We start from the raw sequence: 22,428 nt of genomic DNA, 5'->3' as shown, positions 1-22,428 counted from the left end.
ATTCAGGATGTGTACTGTCAGTTCGGGAAATGAATTGATATGGGATGGGTACTGGTTATAGGTTCGGACAATGAATTGATATTGGATGGGTACTGATTATGTGTTCAGACGGTAAATTGGCATCAGATGGGTATTGATTGAACATTCGGACAATGAATTGTTGTTTAAGTTTCGCACATCATGATTATTGAAAGTTGGAAGCCCAACACTTATGACACACGCTCACACTGAAGTCTCGACATGATTTATTGCGCTTTTCGCACTTTTATTATGAAATAAACAACCACTGACTCCACTAAAGTTTTACTAATAAAGTATCCCCGCATCTACAGTTCCAGCCTGCTCCGTGGCCGGCCCACGGGGTTGTAGGCCCATATTTATGCACTGACATTCTTATTAAAGATTTTTGGAAAAATCAAACATAGTTGTCACGTGTGAATTGGTAAATTTCGAATAAATGACCACTGTTTAAAGGATTAAAAAATATATAGTACAGAGAAATATTGCAAAAATGAAGGGTCCAAGTTTTCGTTGTGTGTGCTTTTCCTTTTTGTACAGCCAAAAAGCAACCACTAAAGATCCTGGTGTTTAGCCTATACTTTATGTGCTACCTGTATAAAAAGAGTCACACTAACGGTCCACCCGGGCTTGAACGCCCAGTTGGCAGGAACTGCATCCCGTGGAGATAGGCCGAGTATGCAGTAAGTAAAAGCCTTTCTGGGTTTATGCACGCTAAATGCGTCTATCAATGTAGCCCCTGCCCCTTCTTTTTCCCTCTCTCTGCAGGTCGCATCGGAATATCGATCAGTGTATGAAAACGGTGATCTAACGGACGAAGAGACGGGAAAAAGGGTTTGACTATGGCACCTAACCGCAACTAGCAAACCATGACTATTTTCTCTCCCTGAACTTAGCGCCTGGGAGGGCAGCCTGAAGGGAAAACCACAAAATATAACTTCGCTTGGCACCCCGAATAGTACAACTAAAATGACGTGCGCTAATGAATAAGCACCCCACAATTAATTGAATGGGGAAGGTTAAGGAATATTTTGAGGTGAGGTACATTTAAAATCTACTGCATCCTTCTTCGCACCCTCCTAGACATGTAACTTCAAGCTGCCCCATTGTTCTCCAACTGACACCAACCGTTGTCTCAGCCTGGAAACGCATTTGCTAACAATGACTCGAATAAACCACCGTGAGCGTTAGCCCGACCAGGTTAGTTCATGACCAATTGCCCAAGGCGTAAGTGTGTACAATCAAAGCCACCAGTAAGGGCAACCGACGGTTTCTTTTTTTCTTTTTTTTCTCTCTCTCTCTCTCTCTCTCTCTCTCTCTCTCTCTCTCTCTCTCTCTCTCTTTCTTTCTTTCTTTCTTTCTTTCTTTGCAAAAGCCCCGTTTCCTCTTTTCGTGTATAATGACGTTGTGCCTCTCCGGCACAAAAACATTATTGGATTTTCCTCGAACGCAAAGGTGTTCAGCAAAATTGACCAAAACAATTGTGACTTGCCTCTCCTTTCTGCAAAACGATAAAACCCGAGTTGGTAATAAAGGAAAGGACAGGTATGACGACGGATGTCCCCTAATCTGTTTTTTTCTAAGGGAACTATAACGTCAATGGCCTTCTGTTTCTCAAGCTCGGTAGGAATACGATCCCCAATGCCCCGACTGTCCCACCCCCCTGCACTTAAATGTGGATGTCCAGAATACCCCACTTCTCCCGATCGACCCCGGCTCCCTGTCCAAATCGTCCCCTTTCCCCCGATTAACCCCAGCTTCATGTCATCTACCCTCGAAAATGAAATTGATGACTTTGATTAACGTTCACTCCCCAAAAAGAGCATGTTTTACGTCCACCCCCTCCCCCTTCTTCATGACGATAACGCCCCACTTACAAGGGTTAGCCGACCCCGAAGGGAAATGTAAGAGTGTCGATACTTGGGTTAAAGGGAAGGGCGAGTCTCTGCATAAGGACTCGATTTTTGAGATTGATATAATACACTGTGTATAAAGGTCCAATTTCTCTCCACGTACGTCACGAATGAGCACCGAACAGAGTTATGAATTCCATAGCAATGCACTCCTACAGACTCCATAAATGACAACTTCTGACTGTGACCGATGAACTTACTCCCCACCTGCATAGGATTGGGGACGGAATTGAGATGTATAAATGTCTTCTCTTGCCACTTTTTCTAAAACTTGTTCTCTACCCATTCAAAGATCCAGTTACCGGAGGAGAGGAGCTGGACGTGACGCACAGCCTGGCCACAGATCATGGAACACGTGTGACCACAACCAAAGGTGGAGCCGCAGAGCAATGAGACGCGGGACGAGGCATAACGTTCAAACTCAGCAGATGGAGGAATGAAGGGCTGCCTTGAAGCCCTCGACTTGCTGACCCACTCGTGCCTGAAGTCCCCCGTCCCCTTTGGAGTCCGACTGTTGGGCTCGCCTGCTCGTCGTCTTTTGCTCCCTTGGTCCCTTGGTAGGTTCAAAGATCTGGCCCCACTCCGCCCTCTCTTCCCTCGATTATTCAACAAACTTTTTCATATCAACTTTGACTATGGACTGGGATTTTGCCACGGAAAAAGAAAGACACGCAGGTGCCCAGCATGAGGCACCCCTAAGAAAATGAGTTAGGAAACAGGACTGTGATCTAACAGCAGAGGACTGATCGCACCCTGCAACGCGTAAGGATGATTCCGAGCTGGACTTATAGCTCCACCGCCGGTGCTCAAAAGCGCCAACGAAAAGAAAAACGCACTAACAGAGTCTACCAGTAGTGGCTCGTCGTTGAAAAAGACATTTTCACTAAGACCCCCTTCCTGAACTTTCCCCCTCAATTCTTGTTGCTTTCAAAATGTTTCTGGTCACTTAAGTCCAAAGGTCTCATATAGCACTTTTTACTATACGTTGATGTCATTGAAAAGAAAGTCAGAACCTGAGTCTACAATATGTCGGAACGTTTTTCCTGATTGCCCTCGACTACGTGTTATGCCGATCTATGAATAACGCAGCGAATGTAAATTCATATGTACCGTATTCCGCCAAGTGTATCGACTGCATATGGCTACACGCAATTTGCTAGCATTCGACGAACGTTATTCCCTTGGCCACACATGACTATATGTACACTCCATCAGTTGGGGTAAACACAAATGTACTAGCTATGTTTAAAAGCGGCGACTGTTGAAATTGGCATTGTATATACACATAAGCGGCGTTCATTTGTGTTCACTGTACCCCTTGTTGTAAGCAGAACGGATATCGCTACAGCACTGACTGTGTTATCCCGCTAGCATAGACCCACGCACACACGTACACGACAGCCATTTTAGGTATCATGGTCTCCCAGTTTGCGATCGATCACCAGCGCCCCTTCCCTGACCCTGCAAGCTTCCCCCATGCACCCTGACTGCCCCCGCTATCACATGCACAAGTCATGAGCCCTCCCCTCCCGCATGACTCTGTCTCTGAGAATCGTACCCTGCGCCTGACCAAACACCTCCTGTCCCTCCATGAATACCCCTCCTTTGATGACCTCTTCCTCTGAACCTAATTGTCTACATGGACCGCTGGTCATCCCTTAGCCCGAGGATACAGTTTATTGCCCACTACTGTATGCACTCGCCACTCTTGAAAGGAGCCACTATTGATCACGACCACCCCACCCCCTGAGATTCGATCAGGAGCACACATTCCAACGGAATCAACAGCACACTCAGCTGCATGACAGCCCCCTCCTATTGTATGGAGGATAAAGGCCCCTACTGTAGCCACGTGTTGGAATATCTTTGTACTTTACAATGTCCTGATTGTAATGGAGGATGTGTGTGTGTCATAAACCTGTGTATAAAAGACGAAGCCTCAGAGAAACTTGTTAGAGCACCTCCCGAAGACACTATGCGAGCGTCCCAAATTACATGCTCTCCTCTGGAGTAATAAACTCTGTTCTTGTTTTCCTGCCTCCAGCGCCCGTCTCTTTATTTGGTAATTATTCAAGATGGAAACGAAGAGTCGCCCTGCACCAGCAGCCTGGGCATCGGGTGCGATATGGGCTCACTTTTCAACAACGTGCGAAGGGAAGGTGCTATATTTAATTAATGTCTATAATAGACCTGCCCCACTATCGAAAGAATCAACGACCTTGGCTAAATTTGACTCTTTTTTAAATAGAATGGCTGATAAAGAAGCTGTAATAATAGCCAGGGATCTGAACTGTAGCTACGAACCAATCTTAGGCTTGGGTGAGGTCTTCAATGAGGAAGACCGAGCAAATAATATCCCCTTGCTGGACAACATTGATCCTGTGCATTTTTCAGTTCTGGCAGTCAAACTAATGAAGTTGTGTGTGGAATACGGCCTGAGGGGATGTATGACATTACAACGCATGCTTTTACCACGCATGCCTTTACAACGCGATTTTTACAACGCAAACCTTTACAACGCATAGCGCTTTGGGGTGCTGGATAGTGAATAGTTTAATTTACTATTCCAACTCCAGTCCCCGTGGACACTAGGGAAGGTGTTGGATAGTAAATTAAACGTATTCCCTATCCTAGAGCGCCCCCCAGCGCAATGCGTTGTAATGGTTTGCGTTGTAAAAGTTGCGTCGTAAAGGCACTGCGTGGTAAAAGTTGCATTGTAAAGGATGTTTCCCGGCCTGAGGGCTTGTAATGGCCGTCTTCCATCGGATATATCTAAAAGACCTACCTTCGTAAGAAACAACTCAAAAAGCAATTTAGACTTTATAATTGTGTCTTTAGATATCTGGCAGCACATGATAGATCTAGAGGTGAAGGACAGACTAGAGAGTGACCACCGTCCATTGGATTAATTACTTGAACCATGTATAGTTAATGGGGTTGGTAGTGCCAATATAACAAATGCTCAAAGTGGTCCCTGTGATGAAATCCTGGTTAGCAACAATAGGCGTGCCCTAAAATGGTCCCATTTATTAGAACGCGGCGAAACTCTTGCAGAAATTTATTTATTATTTGCTAAGACGTTTTCCGCCTTTGTAAATTCATCAGCGGAGGCTGACTACCCTGATAACTTTATTAAATTGCACAATAAGTTCTTCAAAACGTTAAAACTTTTGGTAACTAAAATGCCAAAAAAGAACTACCAAAAGTCAAATAATTTGTCGCATAGCAAGCCATGGTATGGCAAGATTTGCCGGCAGTCTAAAGAAAGCCTTTTGTTGGCACTAAAAACGAAATCCTCAGATGATGTTAGACTGGCTCGGAAAGAGTATAAGCATACCCTGGCAGCTGCGAGAAAAGTTTGGGAGGAAGATAGCTGGACAGACCTGCTGGCAGCTGCAAAGGCAAAAGACAATGTAGGTTTTTGGAGATTAGTGGCAAATGGGAACCACGTAGGAAGAGTAGTTAAGGATGTTTTCCTTGACGAACTTACGTGGGCTAACCATTTTACCACTTTATATAAAAAATACGAAACCACAAATGCCACCAGTGAAGATGCTCCATGGCTTACTCCCTCCAGTGCTACATTGGAATTTACTGTTGAGGAAACGGAAATGGCCATCAATGCCGTAAAAAACGGTAAAGCACCAGGCCTAGACAAGGTCCCCGGTGACCTCTACAAGCATGAACAAAAAATTTGGGCACCATACATAAACTACTTGTGCAATGTACTGTTGTTGGGTGTAGATTTCCCAGAAAGTTGGCGGGGAGCAGAGATTGTTTTAATCTTTAAAAAGGGCGATCAGTCTGAACCCTCAAACTATCGCCCAATTACCCTAATGGATATTCTTCAAAAAATCTATTCTAGGCATATTTTAGCTCGGGTAAACCTGTGGATGGAAGACAATTCTGTCCTCACAAAGTTCCAAGCAGGATTTAGGAACAAAGTGAGCACAGTTGATCAGGCCTTTAGATTCTGCTGTCTTTACTGGAAATATGTTCACATTAAAAAGGGACATCTCTACGCCGCGTTCGTAGATCTTAGAGCGGCGTTCGACCTTGTGCCACGAGATCTTTTGTGGAAGTCCCTCAATATGATGGGGTTACCTGGTTGTTTGTTGTACCAGATAATTGGAAAGCATGCGAAAAATTTCGCTAAAGTGAGATGGGGCCCAAATGGGGAATTATCCCAGAATATACCAATTGAGCGCGGGGTTCGCCAGGGCTGCGTGCTGGCCCCCACTTTATTCTCACTGTTTGTGAATTATATTCCTACCCATTTGGAGGGTTGTAATAATGACTCACCTAAATTGAACGGGTAGAGGGTACCCACGCTACTATTCGCGGATGATACCATCCTAATCTCTCAAACCAATAGAGGTTTACAGGCACTCCTCCATTCGTTCTTCGACTATTGTAATAAAAAGGGTTTGGAGATAAATACAAAGAAAACTAAATGCATGGCCCTAAATCCTTATAAATCACAAAAAGGTTGTCTAATATTAAACGGCCAGAAACTAGAATCGGTCCAAAATTTCTCTTATCTGGGGGTTTCCATTGATTCTAAGTTTACGTGGAAGCCACAAATAGAAAAGAGTAAGTTAATATATACACAGAATACCATACCCATTCTACAAAAGCATGGTGCAAGTACAAGTAAAGCTGTTTCACCAGCATTAGAGATATTTAAGTTCAAGGTCCAGTCCGCAGCATTGTATGGTGCGGAAATCTGGGGGCCTATGTCCAAGAATGCTTTCTCAACTATTGAGAACAAATTTTTGAGAAGTCTTGTAAGGGCTCCAAAAGGCACCCCTCTAGTACCATTACTGTTGGACCTAAATGTTAAAAGAACAGACCACTATACTATCTTGCGTCCCCTAATGTTCTGGGTGAGACTATGGTTAATGCCAGAATTGCTAAATTATAGGAATGGGCTAAAGAGATAATGTGTCTTGACGTATCAAAGACCAACATATGGTTAAAACATGTTCGGCTATGGTTCTCCAAAATTGGCTTGTCCCAGTTCTGGGACAATCCTGAATCCTTACCGCATAACTCGAAAAATCTGGTGAAGATCGCTTTTTGGGGCTTTGTTAAAAGTTTAACGACCAATGGAAATAGAGGCGGAACGCTAACAAACAACTTTCTGACCTTTAAGGACGAGCCTAGCTTTGAAAACTTCCTTGATGAAGTCGAGCCCCCTCTAGCCAAAACATTATTTATGAAACTAAGGTATGGCAACCTCGTGACCAATTCAACCTTGGCATGTTGGTCTAGGAGGGGCAAAGATGATCAAATGACCAGTGAAATCTGCACCATGTGCCAGGGAAACTACAAGGAAGATGACCAGCATATCCTTTTCTTATGTCCGGCCTATGTGATGGCCAGAAGAAAGTGGATTAAACCATTATGCAACCTTCTGGGTATAAGATCATGTAAGGAGGCACTGAGAATTATCAAATCTGATACAGCCAGAACAATAGTATTCCGTGTCAGTAGATTTCTGCTCTTTACCTATTATGTACGAAGGGAGAAAGGCTTAAAACTATAAGGGAAATCTTAATGCTCCCATTCACATTGTAACCCGAATTGTTCACAATTTACTGTATATGCACGATTTTTATTTTCCCAGCTCCCCATCTAAATGTTTATTTATGCTTAGTATTATTCCTTTTCACAAAATTATTCATCTTTTTTTGCACTGTTTTCTTAATTATATTTGTTCGTTCTGTACCAAAATGGTGTAGGATATGTATTTTTATAAATGTATTGTTGTTTCGCAAATCTTTTCTGGCCAAGTTGTGCCGAAATAAAGATGAAATGAAATGAAATGAAAATATACCAGAATCAAAATTTACACAGGTACATTTCTCCTGGAAAGAAACCAATGTATTGCTTTTAGTAAAAATGCTGTGATATGTCACAATTGAGCCATCCATGTCTAGCATCTTATACATCTACCTGGGACATAAAATAGATAGAAAACATATTTTTGCCTCAAAGTGTTCATATATATTTTTTGAACCTTGACATTGTGCTCAAGTATTCAAGGTCTTTTTTTTGTAGTAACCTTCAAGCAGTGCGTAAATCAATATTTTATTTACCATATCACTTATTTGTAGAGAATGCTGATTCTAGCAAATAAATATCTGCAGTGCCATGTTAGGCTAAAGCCCATACAGTATTACTGGCTACAAGTCGTAAGACAAATACCTGCTGTGGTGCACATCTCTTGTCCCAAAGAGACGATGCAAAAATTAAATGTAGATGTAGATAATGAGACACAAAATGAGGACTTCCCACTTCGATCAAAACTGCCTCAATACTAGCCGAACTAGACATAGCGAGAGATTTTGTCCAAACAGTGGCCCTCAAATGTATTAAAATTAAGCCTGCTTTCCAAGATCAGTGCAGCACAGCCACATAGTTCTGTAGGTAATTGTTTTCTACTTTAACTAGCTGCTTATGTGAATGACAGCTACGCAGGGTGAATTAAACGAGCCAACCCAGTCATCGATGGAGTGCTTTTTTTTGAGGCACTCTCCCCAATGAAAGTTCCAACTCAAGTTCTTTTAAAAATATTCTCCCACACGCCTATGGTGGTCTACTCCCCTAAGTTTATTAGAACCCAAGTGTCAAATGCATGAGTGTCCTCTCCTGCCAAATGACAAGACATTACATAAGTTTGTATTTATTAATCATTAAATAATTGATGAAACTATTATTTTCAAAGCACGCCTAATTACCTGTGGACACTTCTGGGCTTTGATAAAGTATTATTAGGTCGTCAGCAACTAAGATGTTAAATCTGTAGAGGATAAGCCTTTGCTTGTTTAATGTTTGAATTTATGAGCTACAGCAATGCAAAAATGAATGGTGTAAGAACACAGCCTTGCTTTAGGTCATTTGTAGTGGTACTTGACATTGCAACTTTATTATCTAACTGTACCTCTGTTAGCAATACAGAATGAAGAGCTTTAAGAAGTCAATCAGAGATAATGAATTCCATCCCCATGAGCAGTCAACACCATCAGAGGCAGAACGGACGTCAGTGAAACAGGCACATTAATTGTTTTTCTTCGTGGACCTCTGCACAACTTTCAAGAGGGAAAATATTTAATTCACCATGCTCAAAGTCTGGACTAAAGCCAACCTAGGATCTAACTCCTCCATCAAATCTTAAACTTTAGCAGATCACTCTAGCAAGTACATTAACTATGAGTACCGCGATAAGAACAATAACCTTTGTAGCAGATTTACTTACAGTGAGACCCCAGCCACGTGGATGTCTTAACACCAGTTTTGGTAATATAAATAAATTTAAACCAACTACTGCACACTATAAAGAATATTTTATTTCAGATATGAGTTCTAACACGAAACCAGCTACTTCTTCGTGCATCATAGCCAGTATAAGAAAAGGGGAGAGGTAACTCCTAGTGTCTATGTCCTGTTCTTTCACATGAACTTACACTGTCTACGATTAACTTATTCATGACTTTCAATAAACAAAATTATTACTAAAACTGCATTTCTGATTGAAGTGCAGAGCATGATCGTTTGTACTCTTAACCCTGAGGAAGCAACACGCCCCACTGGCGAAACACACATTGGTGAAGCAAGAAGAGAAAATCATACACGTCTGTTTATGTATGAAGATTGTGGACGCAGTACATAATGAGGAACACACATCTAACTGTTATGATTTACCATGGCCTCCTAGTGTTTCTTTTTTCTTTTGTTCGTTTTCTCTTCTTCTATCTCATTTATAGAATTAACATCTGGTTCAGGCCAGTAGCGCTTTAACTTTATCCCCTTTTAAAAACTTAATGAAGAATCATCTCCTTACAGTAGGGATACAGCCTTGATCATGTGCCTCTACTATTTTTTTTAACGTGTTCTCTATACTGTTTGTGTTTATCCAGCGCTTTGGATAAATCCTTAATATTAAATGACTAAATAAGTGATTAAATAAATAATAAACATATTGAGGCTTTGTTAGTATTTCTTTTCTGACCTGCTCTTGAGTCCTGCAGATGCTGTTTGCTGAGATGCTGGGGTTTGGCAGGCATAGGAGGGATTCTATTTAGTTCTAGCATTTGTCAAAGCTGTAACCCAATACAGAGATCTCTAGGTGACTACTGATTTTCTTCCAACCGTTGTTTGCTCTGCCTGTTGCATAGAAACTAATGCTCTGTGCCACCATTTAGCATTTTCCATGAAAGTGACTGAATGAGATATTGGCCTAGTAACAAAATGCTTGCCCACATGGGAGGGCTCAACTAGTCTCTTGATAATTTAAGAAATACTGTTGGGTCAAGAGCCTTAGAAAAGCAGATACTCATCTGGCTTCCACTAGAACCTAGCACTAGGCAACATTGAGAGTGATGCTCGTGGAGTTGAAGCCTTTTGATGTAATGACCTGGACTTAGAAGGGATTTGTTTTGAAAAAAATATATTTTCTACTTTCTCATTGACATTCTGGGCTAAAGTAATAGCTATAAAAGGGTTAACTATTTTCCCTTCAGCAGAGTCCATCTTAGAAGGTTGATCCTTTGCCTCTCCTGGGATTAAAAGTCTTTTTGGATGGTAATGGCAAGACAGGAAAATGATGTTCAAAACCCAAGATTTACAGTTAAAGAATTGCAGTTTTTCCTAATTGGGTACCAACGAATTGCTAACAGATCCATTTGGAAAACAAACTGCCTGTCAAAATGAAAAACATGACTTTATTGTAAAATCTGGATAAAAGCAAGAGCAGCGTTGTTGACCATGATGATAATAAGCACTTCCTCTAAGAGAAGAAGAGAATCTAGAATGTTTAAAACATAAGAGAGGCTGAAGACCCAACACATTAGAGCCCTAAAATGCAAAAAATCAATAGGAGTCAATAAAAAGTAACAACAACAAGAGAAGAAAAGCCAACGTATATCAACAAACTCGCCTTCTTCTGTTCAGAAAACAATGGCCCATAACTGATAGAAGATTCATTTGCCTTAAATAATACAAGCAGTCTGGATGTACAAGCAGTCTGTCTGCTAACCAATAAAACACACTGATTAAATAAGATTAAAGTTAGGACGAAGGTGTGCAAAAAATCTGAACAATATGAAGGTATTTGAAGATTTCATTGATCCTAAAATACTGAAGAGAAGCTGAAGGAGTAGAACACCAGAACTGATCTTACAGGAGGCTTATATTCTAGAGCAAAGGTTTAGAAATTATTCTCATATGGAGTCAATCTAGGGATCACACACAAATATTGGTGGCTTATGATAAAAAGACAGATCATTTAAACCAGGCAGGGCAGTGTATGGGTGCTGTTTAAAGAGGCTCTGCATTTATATTTTATACATTCAGATTTTATTCTTAAAAGCATCTACTGCCTCTCAACACCTTCCTCCGCTGTCTTAGGTCATACATTGTAAAACCATATAAAAAAACAATACACATTTTTCAAAAGCAGATGTACATTGGCAACTTTATCAGAAAAAGATGCAACTATAGTGAATCATTTGCCAAAGAGAAGCAATTTAAAAAGACAGCATCAATAATAAAATAGTTCTTATTATTTATGTTTGATGCTAAATGGAATTTATTTTATCCAAATTAAATCGGGGAGAGTTAGGGCAAAAATTCAGTTTCACAAATTTGGGAATGGAAAATGACACAACAATATCAGGTCAATCCAAAACCAAAAACATTTTTGCACGACCTAAACAGTTTTTGAAATCCATAATTTTCTCAATAATCACCATATTGCATGGAAAATACATCCTTTCAGTGAATTACAAATTTAAAACAAAAGAAGGAATAGAACATTAGTTCCTCAATCGGATATCCCTTTCACCAGTTCCATAGTATCTAAGAATGAGAATGCCTTTAAATAATGAAAACACTGTACTCATCTTAATCACTGCAATGTCTTCAACCAATATGCTCCCCACTAAATGTTAAAAAGCTTTCTGTGCAGTAAATGGGCTATATGCTGAAAAATGCTTCTTTTCTGCAGAAAAATGAGCTCTGAAAAGTAAAACAAATCTCACCCACTAACTACCACTAATTTACCTTTGTCTAATACATTTACTAAAGACAACCATACAGGAGAGACCAGTTTGCAATGTACTATGCTCAATAAAAGTTTTGCTCTTGGATAAAAATTGTATAATTTCAGGCCAATTGAACAAACAAAATGATGTATTACAAGCAGGTAATGTTTATCTAACAAGAGCATCTCAGGTTTCTGGAGAAATTTAGAAATTTGTTTGTGCTGCTGCTTCATTATTAACTCAGTGGAACACATCAATATATGTTCACCAGAGGGTCAGATGTCTCTGCCTCTCCCTGCATGCCTACCAAGCACAGCAGTAAGGCCAAATTATTGAACCTCAGCAATTCACCAAGAAGTGTCCAATATATGGTGAGATCAGAGTAAATGTCCTCAGTAGGCGTGCACTATCCCGTATTCCCACTGTTGGACAGAGTGCCTCCCTCTCAGAGAGTGTCATTAGATAACATAGCAGGCAAGGAAGGTTCATTTGTTTGCACCAACACTTTGTAAAACACATCGCTACTGTATATAAGGTTTACACTTTCCAAACCATGGCTTATAATGGAAACTGACAAAGATATCCCAGTGGGTACCTGTTCACGAAAGTGTATGTTGTTCCATGTCTGGTCATCAAATTTGAAACCATCAAGAAGGAGAGTCAGGATGTAGGTGCTTGCTTCACAGTAACCATGGAGCCACTTGTGATGTACAACAGGAAATTTGGATATCAGCTGGAAAGAAACAATTACAATTTTGCATTTAATATAAGACAATCAAAATAGTTTTTCAACAGAGTTGTTATTTCTTATGTAAACGAGATGTAGGCAATTATTAATTTACGTTTGAAAATGACGTACAAAAAGTTTGTTTTCTAATTAGCTTTACAGGTATCTTTTTTTCCCATCTCTAGTCGCTTGTACAGCAGGATTCCCTTTCTGTCAACCATGTTCGTTTGATATCTTGGTCCTCCTCACCATTCATTTACGGGTCTTTCTTTACCCCTCTCCATTCTTCCATAGGTCTCCTCCTAGTGCATGGGTTCTCTTTTCACCTCGCAAATAGGGCCATGATATTCTTTACCAATGGGTTACACGTTGGTGTTTACTTCAGTGGAGTAATAAATGTTTGCCCCCTATAATCATACCCCCCCTGGATATGGCGGCATAGATTGGCAAATTTTGCAGCACCAAAAGTAGAAATTTTGCGCCATATAATTGTGTTTTTGGTGATACTTTAGTGGCACTTTTTGACTCACATTTGTCCCGTTCCCCCAGATACACTGAGGATCTAGTTAATCCACTTAACACTTTTACCCCTGCGCTAGTCCATCGCTATGAAGCTGGTCTGGCAGTTTGGGCTCCACAGTTCCCAGTGGAGCAGGGTCAAGACTGATATGTATACGGCTGGGTCCAAGCAAAGGTGGCATGGTCTGCAAAATAACGATGGTTTGGGAGGATGTGATTACCAGTGGTTGAGATTAATTCCAACGTTTTTGCATACTTTGTTCGATTCTACTTCAGCATGTGGGGCAGAAGGAGTCTCCTACAAAAGCACAAACATTAGGTCATCATTTTCATTATCTGCACCTTGTGGCAGGGCCGGTCCTAGAACTTCTGGGGCCCCGGACGAAAAGGAATATATGAGGCCCCTCTAATTTGCATGTAACATCCAGTCGCGGCCAGCATGATGCGTGAGGGGGTCTCATAGGGGTACGCGCGTGGGGGGTAATTTAAAAATAAAATAAACTTACCTTCCCAGGTCTTGCGTCGTCTCTGCTCCTGACCTGCTCTCCTGCTTTCCTGCCTCTGGCAGGAACAGGAAGCAGGCAGCCTCCTTCCCTTAAGCCAATCACGAGACTGCTATGGCAGCATTGTGATTGGTCGGTACGCCGACCAGCCAGGTGCCTATGGGGAGGCCATTTTCTCCATGTAGGGTGCATTGCAGCCTACATGGAAAAAGGCCAGAGTGCCCATGACTGGTTTGGTCAGCCCCGGAGGGCTGACCAACCAGTCAGCGCCCTTAGCAGTGGGTAAGGCACTCCTCTCCTGCCCTAAAGAGACCCGCCTGCCCCCAACCAAACACTTCTGCTTTCTTGCAGTGCGAGAAGCAGAAACATAAAATGGTAGTTTTAGAATTTTGTGTTTTTGATTCTCACACTGTGAGAAAGCAGTAGGGCGACGCTCCTCTGCCCTAGTGGAGGAGCCACTCTTGGTAACATCACAAGAAATGACATCACAGAAATTGACATCGCAGGACAATTGATCTTATTTGGCATCCCCAAAGAGACCTAACGTGGATATCAGTAACAGGGACAATAAGATAAATATACAAATAAAATAAGTCCATATATCTTAAAACTGTATTTAATGGATTACATTTGTCACATTGGATGGAAAAGCTAGGTGCAGGTCTCACAAAGATGTATATTATTTACTCCTCGTTAACTGATTGTTTCCAGATGAGTGCATGATACAATTTCCAGTTTTGCCTCATGAAGGGGGGAGATCCTGTTGAGGTAATAAGGGGCAGGATCATTCAAAATATAAAATGACACAAGAGAAAACCTCTCACACCATGCATATAATTGCAAATTTGAAAAGGCTTCCTTATCTTTCTGTGCCATTATTGTGCTACCTTAGAATGACATTAATACTTCCTATTTTATTTATTTATTTTATTTTAAAAGTTTTATAAAGTGCTAGCTTGACCCGTAGGTATCAGAGCGCTTTACATACACACAGTTAAAAAAACACAGAAGGAAATTACATTACATAGTAGGTAGGCAGGGGAGCAAAACCAGAGATAACAAGAAAAAGAATACAGCATGAAAAATAAGTAATGTCAAGAGAGGGAAGAGTGAACTCAGATATTGAAGACTAGCTTAGTTGACGTTGGTCAGGAAATAATTTGTTAGGGAGATGGAGTTTCGGGTTTTTAATTTGTTTTAACGTAAATCCTCTCACCAGCAGTGCTTTAAATGGAAAAAAATAAGTGTAGGTACTCATCAAATTGAGTTAGGGGTGTGGCTAGTGGGCGGGGCTAGGGACGGGGCTAGGGATGGTATATGATACACTGGCACTTCTTCCATCTGATGTGTATTCATTTTGTACTTGCATTGTCCTTGTTAGTAATCTTAAATTCCCCATATGTACAGATTCCTTCTGCACATGTGACATAATACATGCTTAGTTATTAATAGCCATTTTGCTGTTATGACCCACTAAAATAAGCATGCAACCCATTGCACTTAAAGTGTTCTTCACTTATTCTGAGTGGTCTTTGGACAGAAATGTTTTCACACAGCTCAACACTGTGATTTTTAAACCTTCCTTGTCTGATCACGAGTCATTGCTGTGATTTAGGACAGCACTGAGTGATGTTGGGCCACCACTGTACTATCTTGTGCCAGTGATGTGGGGTCCTGGTTCAGCCCTTTCAGACGTTGCCTCTGAACTTTCAGATCTTTGCTCGGTACCTTGTTTTTCACAGAGAACACAGACCAGAAAAAGCTCAGGATGAGCTCACAAAGAATAGCACTTTTAGCTTTAAATTATAATTAAATTGTCTCATCCTTTTTCTTTCATTCTCAAGGAAGCTAACAGAAAATAAAATTGAAATGTATCACTCTAATAACTATTAGGTTTTCCCAATATGTTGACATGTATACATTGGGGGTCTGTAATGTAAGTGGCCATGGTCCTTCAACCTATCTTTACTACATGAAAGGAGATATCAGGGGAAAACCCTGGCACAGCAGCTTCAACATGCACACTCCTAGACCACTGCTTTACCATGTTTTTTCTTTTAAACTAGGTGATACCAAACCGTATTTGTACAGTCCTGGGCATCGTCCCTCCTTTAGCACCATAGTTTTCAAGAGATCCTCATTTAAAGGGCTCATCCTCATTTCCTCCTACATGCAACAAGATCTCAGCACTCTGGGGTACTGGGTGTTGGTAGCTTAGTATGTTAATTTGGACACTGTCATACTGGGTCTGCTGCGGGTGTGCAGAGCAGAGTAGAGGCAGTGATGGGTGGGACCTGTGTTAGTTCATGGTTTTTAAGCGCTATGGAAACAAATCAATGAAAAACATTTGTAGCGTCTGGAAGGGGGATGTCAAACATCTCAACCATCGCTCTTAATGAGTCATGAATACCCCAGCCCAGGCGTGGCACAGCCAAACATGAAGGCAGATGTGTAATCGTTTCCCTCACACCTGGTCTGCTTACATCGTCTTTAGTTGGTGTCCGAAGGTGAGTAGTTAAATATTCTGGGGTAGATTATTTGTAACACTATGCACATCTCATTATTTTAGCTCAGTTATCCCTAAAGATGACATTACATTCTTTGAACAGTATTACTATTCATGCATTACTTTTGAATACTTAGCATCTGCAAACCCTCTGCTTGAAAACACTGACCATCTAGGAACTTCTAAAGTCCTGTTTCTACCTATCCTACGTAACACATGGAAATATGTTTGAGGCCTCAGATAATCAAGACTGACTGGCTTGTGGTGTCTTCTGGATCAGAAGGAATCTGAGCTCACAACCCACATTTCCTTTTCAGATTTGTGACTTAACAGGGGTGTGTTGCCGACAGTGAAAGGACAGCCTAAAAGAACTCACTAAGTACAACGGACGGATTCTGCAAGTCTCTCTGCTTGCTGGACTTGTCTTGGAATTATACCCAATTCATCCATTCCCCATCTTAAAGATTTGTACAATGATAATATAGAGCAGAGGATCCTTGTCTTACAACCTACTGAATCCTTTTAATGCATTTTATGCAGCCATGCCAGATTCTATTAATTGCTGTCCCCTTCCCACCACCCCGCACACACATGAACACACATACACCCCTAGTTCTCTTTCATCTTAACTCGGGACAATAGAAAAAAATAAATGCAGCAAAACAACATCACAGATGTGCCCTCTTTCAGACCCTGCAGGAAAATGAAGCGCAGCTAACCCCCTTTTCATTTTAAGGTTTGGTCAGAGACAGCTTTAGCTGTCTCATCAGCCTTATGAAATTAATTTCCATAAATAAAAAAACACACATGTAGAGGGGAATTTCACTCAGTCGTCTTCATCCCTGGGTCTGTTCAGCTATCAAATAGCATGGGGAACAGCGACAGCCCATGAAGGCAACTAACCACCTTGCACTGTGAGTGATGACATTTTCCTAATCACATGCGCAAATTTGCTTTAAAAAGTGCACTTCACTGCCAAGCTGGTGGGCCAGTACTTTAGTTTGGCAATTCTTTTTTTCTTTCCCGTTTTTATACATTTTTAGTCATTGTGTTTGTTTAAACTAGGTCTCCAGGTCACAGTAATGAAGGGCCAATGTAGCTTTTCTTTGAAGCTGGAGAACCAGGTTCAAGTCTCGACAAGATTGCTCAACATCCTGTGATTCTGGGCAAATCAATGAATCTCCCTGTGCCTTGCAGAAGTATTAATGTGTCCATCTGTAACGCAACTGGTGCTCATGTAAAGTGCTCTAATACCTTGGAGCCTAGTTTGTGTTGTATAAAACTCCCTGCCCCAATCAAAAAACAATTTTAAGTCACATGCCTGATAGGGTGCACTGATACTGTTAAATTATATGCAATGGTAAATAATTTTTTATTTAAATATCTTTTTGGATGCTTAAGCTCATCACATATAGGAGGCATGTTTTCTTTATTTGTGGCATATTAGTGCAACAATCTTTTTTGACTTAACAATTGCACCAGCGTTACCAAGACCATAGCTAATGGCTTTGCAAATCCTTGTTTATCTAGTGCAGCTTCTTGATGCCACACTGTTATTGTCAGAAAAATGGAATTATGCAATTCCTTTTCACATAAATTATGGATCTACCGCATTTGCCACATCATCTACCACTAACAGTTCAATAGTTAATAAAATCGCACCAACACGTACTTCTGCGCAGTAGAAGGCCCTTTCCAAAGGTTGACTTCTCACCTTCCTGTTGCTTATTGCAATGTTTAAACTGAAGTGCAACCTATGCCCAGACAGTGTTAACAAGTATATAAATTACAAAATAATGACGTAATACAATCAGGAACTATTCTGCATTACGCAGCATAAGTTGCCTTTTCTTGCTGCATACATGAATTAACCCTGATGCATAATTACAGTGTCTCTTATTATTATTATTTATTAGCATTGTGCTTAGTACTCAAATTATCCAGTGCAGACACACTCACACAGGTCCGAGCACACACTCACACAGGCCTGAGCACACATGCATGTACAATGCAGTGCACACACCTTCTTGGACTACCCAGATTCTATATCTCCCTCTTTCCCTTACACCTAAAGGCACACACAAGCCATTAAACACTAACAATCCCTCACACACTCGCACAAAAGGCTCACAGGATAAAGGACACTTTTACCTCTTTACCTCCCATGGCTTCCTTAATTGCTGCTCTCAGTGGGTCGCCTGGATTCCAGGGTGTGCGCACAATGCACATCAAAGTGTAAATGTGATTGACAGAGCAGTGTCTAAATGGTATGGACACTGCTCTGTCAAGCTCTGTTAAAGATTGTACATAAATAAAAAAAGACTTGAAACAACCAAGACCACTGCTAAATCATACATTAACTTGAAGATACACTTTATAATTAAGGGGTTTTCAAATCAACGTTTTTGATTTGGTGGTAGAACTGTAGGAAGTAGAAGTGGCCATATTTAGGGGCCTATTAGGATTGCGGTGAATCCGCATCCCCGGGCCGGCGGAAGCCACCGCCGGGCCGGAGGATGCGGATTCACCGCTGCGGACCTCCAAAACACCACCAGCCACATTAGGATGCCGGTGTTATCAGCGGCGGGCGGCAAGTCCGTCCGCCGCTGATCCGCGGGATGTTGTCTGCAATTCGGTGGCGGTGTCTGCAAGACACCGCCAGCCAAATTACGATGATTGAGGAAACATGCTTTTCCGCGGCGGATTCTCCGCCGAGGAAAAGCATGTGTAGCTTTGCTTCTGGGGGCCCGTTGCGGGCCCCCAGGGTGTTGGGGGGTGGGGGGTGCACATGGGGGGTACCCCCCTGCATATGCATGCACAAAGCGGCAGGCACCGCGCGGTGCCTGCCGCTTTGTGCATGCAAATGCACTGGATGCAGTTTTAACATTGCGGCGGGTGCTGCTTCAAGCAGCACCCGCCGCAATGTTAAACATACAGGATGTGACCGCCAGGGTGGCGGTCATATCCTAATTCGCACGGAGGGACCGCCGCTGCCCCTGCGGACAGTCCCTTCACCTCTGGGGTGGCGGACGGACACAGGTCCGTCCGCCATCCTAATCGGTCCCTTAGCGCTGGTGGCGCCCTGTGCGATAATGTTGGTGCCCCCCAATGACTCGCTCTGCTACGGATTCCCTCACTACCATCCTTTAATAGTGCCACTCAAGCCTCCATAACCACATTCTCGCTCAGATGCATTTAATTTGATTTACAGCGCCACTGATACCAGTGTAGGGTGTCAGAGAACTTTATATCACACATTACACGGAGAAAATCAATCATACGTGTGTCAATCACAATAGGTAATGTTACATAAGGCAAAGGACTAGGAGTCACATTACAATCATACTATTAGGCAGTATAGTTTATTGGTAATTGATCTGGAAAAACACAAACTCTGAATTTAGAATGTAGTACCATGGTTGGGGGTTCTATTTAATAACCAGAATTGATTTCTGTCCAAATAAACCCTTTTTGCAACATTGGGATAATCAAAGACTGGGGAAAAACCCATAACGCTGTAATTTATACCTTGCAGTTTGCATGCAGCTCTTAGATGATAGTTAATAGCTCATTGCTCTATGTTAGGATTTTGACTTATAAACGGCAAGTAACAATAGGATCTCTCTGACAAAAGCAGCAACCCATTGGCCTATTTAAATTATGTGGACTTAGTGATCTGCATGGTACATGTTCTTTGCAGCAGGCACATTAACCCTCTGCGCTACCTTTAAAGAAGTCAAAACTTCCACATGGCAAAACTCCATCTCTCTCTAGGAAGAACATTAATCACCGGAGTATTCATTACATTTTTATTGTTGCCAAAAATTGCTGGAGGCCAGTAAGGAGGCAACATGTGCTTTAAGAAACATAATATACTCGAAAACATGACGCCCCCACCCGAAGTCAGCACTCAGTGCAATCTGAAAGGTCGAACCGCCCTAGAGCCTTCCTGCTCAATGGTCCTGTGACCTCAATGACAGAGTCACTGTTGCTCTAGGGTGTGCTGCTTCGAAGTCCTGCTCAAAAGACTCAAGTTGAACTTCAATAGGGGTTGTAGTGGACTAGCCTTCAAGGTTAACCCACACTTGCCACAGCTATGGTCCACCTGCTGGTGCTCAGACACCATTCTTCTAAGGTCTTTCGGGCCTTCTAAGGTCTAGCATAGAAATGTGCTCTCTCAGGAGAGTGGTCTGGTGGACTGGTCATGAAGGCTGAACCTGGTTTCCCAGTTCCAAATTCGGCAGCTCTGACCATAGTGCCACATCCTCTCTCCCACTGAACACCATACTGCCCGACTGGGAGAAACTCACCCTGCCTTCGACTACAACCCAATTACGCCCGCTATAAACACCTGGAGGCGACTCAATTCAAATTAGGCACTAGACAAGAGCAATATGCTGCCTAAGAAAAAGTGACAACATCCTGGAAAAAGCAACACACATAAAGAATGTAAGATTAATTAAAAGAATGTGAAATGTAAGCAGGAAGAACATGGTTACCTTAACGCTTTTGCACTTATTATTCAGAAATTAATGAGTGCTTTTGCATGAAAAGTTAAGGCCATGACTACAGGGTCGGAAGGGGCCAGTTTCAATGTCCATTGCTTATATCCTTACAAAACGTAAGCAATATAGTTTGAAAAGACAACATTTGTGAATACAGAGCCGCAGCATGCATTTTGTTTTCCAATCCGCCCATCAAGCAGGTATTGCAGTATACCCAGGAATGGGGCACTTCCCTGCACGGGGAAAACAATGCTGTTCAGAGAAATACAAGAAAACAAAAGTAGTGCTTCACTGGCAAACTCTGTAAAGTGGCCCTAATGTGTTTTGGATGTGAATAAAATCAATCTGGCCCCTTTTCGACCCTCTCTGTCTTGCTTTAGTAAATTTTTAAATTCTGAACCTTTTATTTCTCTCCATCCCAAGGCTGCACTTTGGAAGTGAAAAATGTCAGAAAAAAGATGTCCTTTCCAGCAAAAGTGTTTTTATTTTTTGGATTCATATCACTGGGGAATAAATAAAGGACAGGAAAGAGGGAGAACTGGCTACAAGGCCCAGGGAAGAGAGCCCCCACACCTGGACCTTGCAGCTTGCTATAGTGCTTAGAGGCCCAGGGAAAGGGGGCACCCTCCCCTGAGCCTTCGAAGCAGTAAGGAGGCCTCACACTGGCGCACTGGCAGTTCTACATACATTTTAAACAAACATTCCCATAAAAAAATGGGTGATGAAAAAGTTAACAAAAGCTAGTTGATCTGGCTACTCCCTCCTCCCCTCACCCACCTCCCCATACCTGTGTCTGGCTGCTCCTGGAAACAATGGGGCATTCTGTCACCTAGCAACAAACTGCAGAAAGGAAATAGCCGGTACTTAACAGAAGTGCTGCCCCGCCCCTGACACTGTGATGGCATGGCTGCTGTGCTTTCCCCACTCTGTTTGTCCCTTCCCCCCACCCCTGCACCCCCAGGAATGCCAATACGCGCTGACCAGCAAGGTCGACTCCAGACACGATGTGTATTGTGGTTGTGTGGGGAGGGGGCCCTGGAGGAGCAGGCGAGCAATCTGTGAAAGTGTGGCCTTTCACAGTGAAGCGGTGGGGCCCCCTGTCTTTCAGTGAAGCGCGAGGCCCTGGGCAGCTGCCCACACTGCCCATGCCTAGCGCCGGCCCTGCCTTGTGGCCAGTGCTCACAGTGTGTCTGTCATGTGCAGGCCCGAGAGGTACGTGGTCATTTTTAGGTCTCGACCTACAGCATTGCTTTAGCAATGCTTGTTTATCGAGATTATAGTGTGGCTTTCAAAAGTCTACCCAAACTGCTGCGGATCGGGTACAGTTCATGTGAGCCAGGCGCGTGCACAAAGCACACCACAAGCCTCGGCATCAGACTTCAAAGGGATCCGCTCCCCCGTCCCTCCCCTCCCCCGCCCTCGCATCAGACTTCAAAGGAATGTGCTCCCCCGCCACAGCAATGCCGAGAGCTTCATCACACTCTCCTAACGAGTCTTCCTTCTCCCGCATGTGATCCTACTTGCACCCTCTCAGGTCCATCTTCATTCTTTTCTGCTTTTCCCTGTTTCCGCCACACACTCCACTCCTTTGTGTCTCCTTTCTGGCTTCTTTCCTACTTAACTTTTCATCCTTTCTCCTTAAATCCCATTTCCACCTTCTCAGAATCCCTTTGAGCACTGTTAACTTAACA

General features: G+C 42.4%; 1 protein-coding gene across 1 annotated transcript in view; it reads right to left on the bottom strand.

The window, feature by feature from the left end:
* LOC144754384 (ectonucleoside triphosphate diphosphohydrolase 8-like) overlaps nt 1–22,428 on the bottom strand; it is a 189,322-nt gene that overhangs the window by 6,049 nt on the left and 160,845 nt on the right. Inside the window, exon 9 of the mRNA XM_078642097.1 lies at nt 12,573–12,710. Coding sequence (XP_078498223.1) covers nt 12,573–12,710 — 138 coding nt within the window. The remainder of the gene's footprint in view (nt 1–12,572; nt 12,711–22,428) is intronic.

The sequence above is a fragment of the Lissotriton helveticus genome, chromosome 5_1 (genome assembly GCF_964261635.1).
Source record: "Lissotriton helveticus chromosome 5_1, aLisHel1.1, whole genome shotgun sequence".
Lineage (NCBI taxonomy): Eukaryota > Metazoa > Chordata > Amphibia > Caudata > Salamandridae > Lissotriton > Lissotriton helveticus.
The sequence above is the reverse complement of the archived record's forward strand: the minus strand, read 5'-3'. Positions and strand labels throughout refer to the sequence as shown.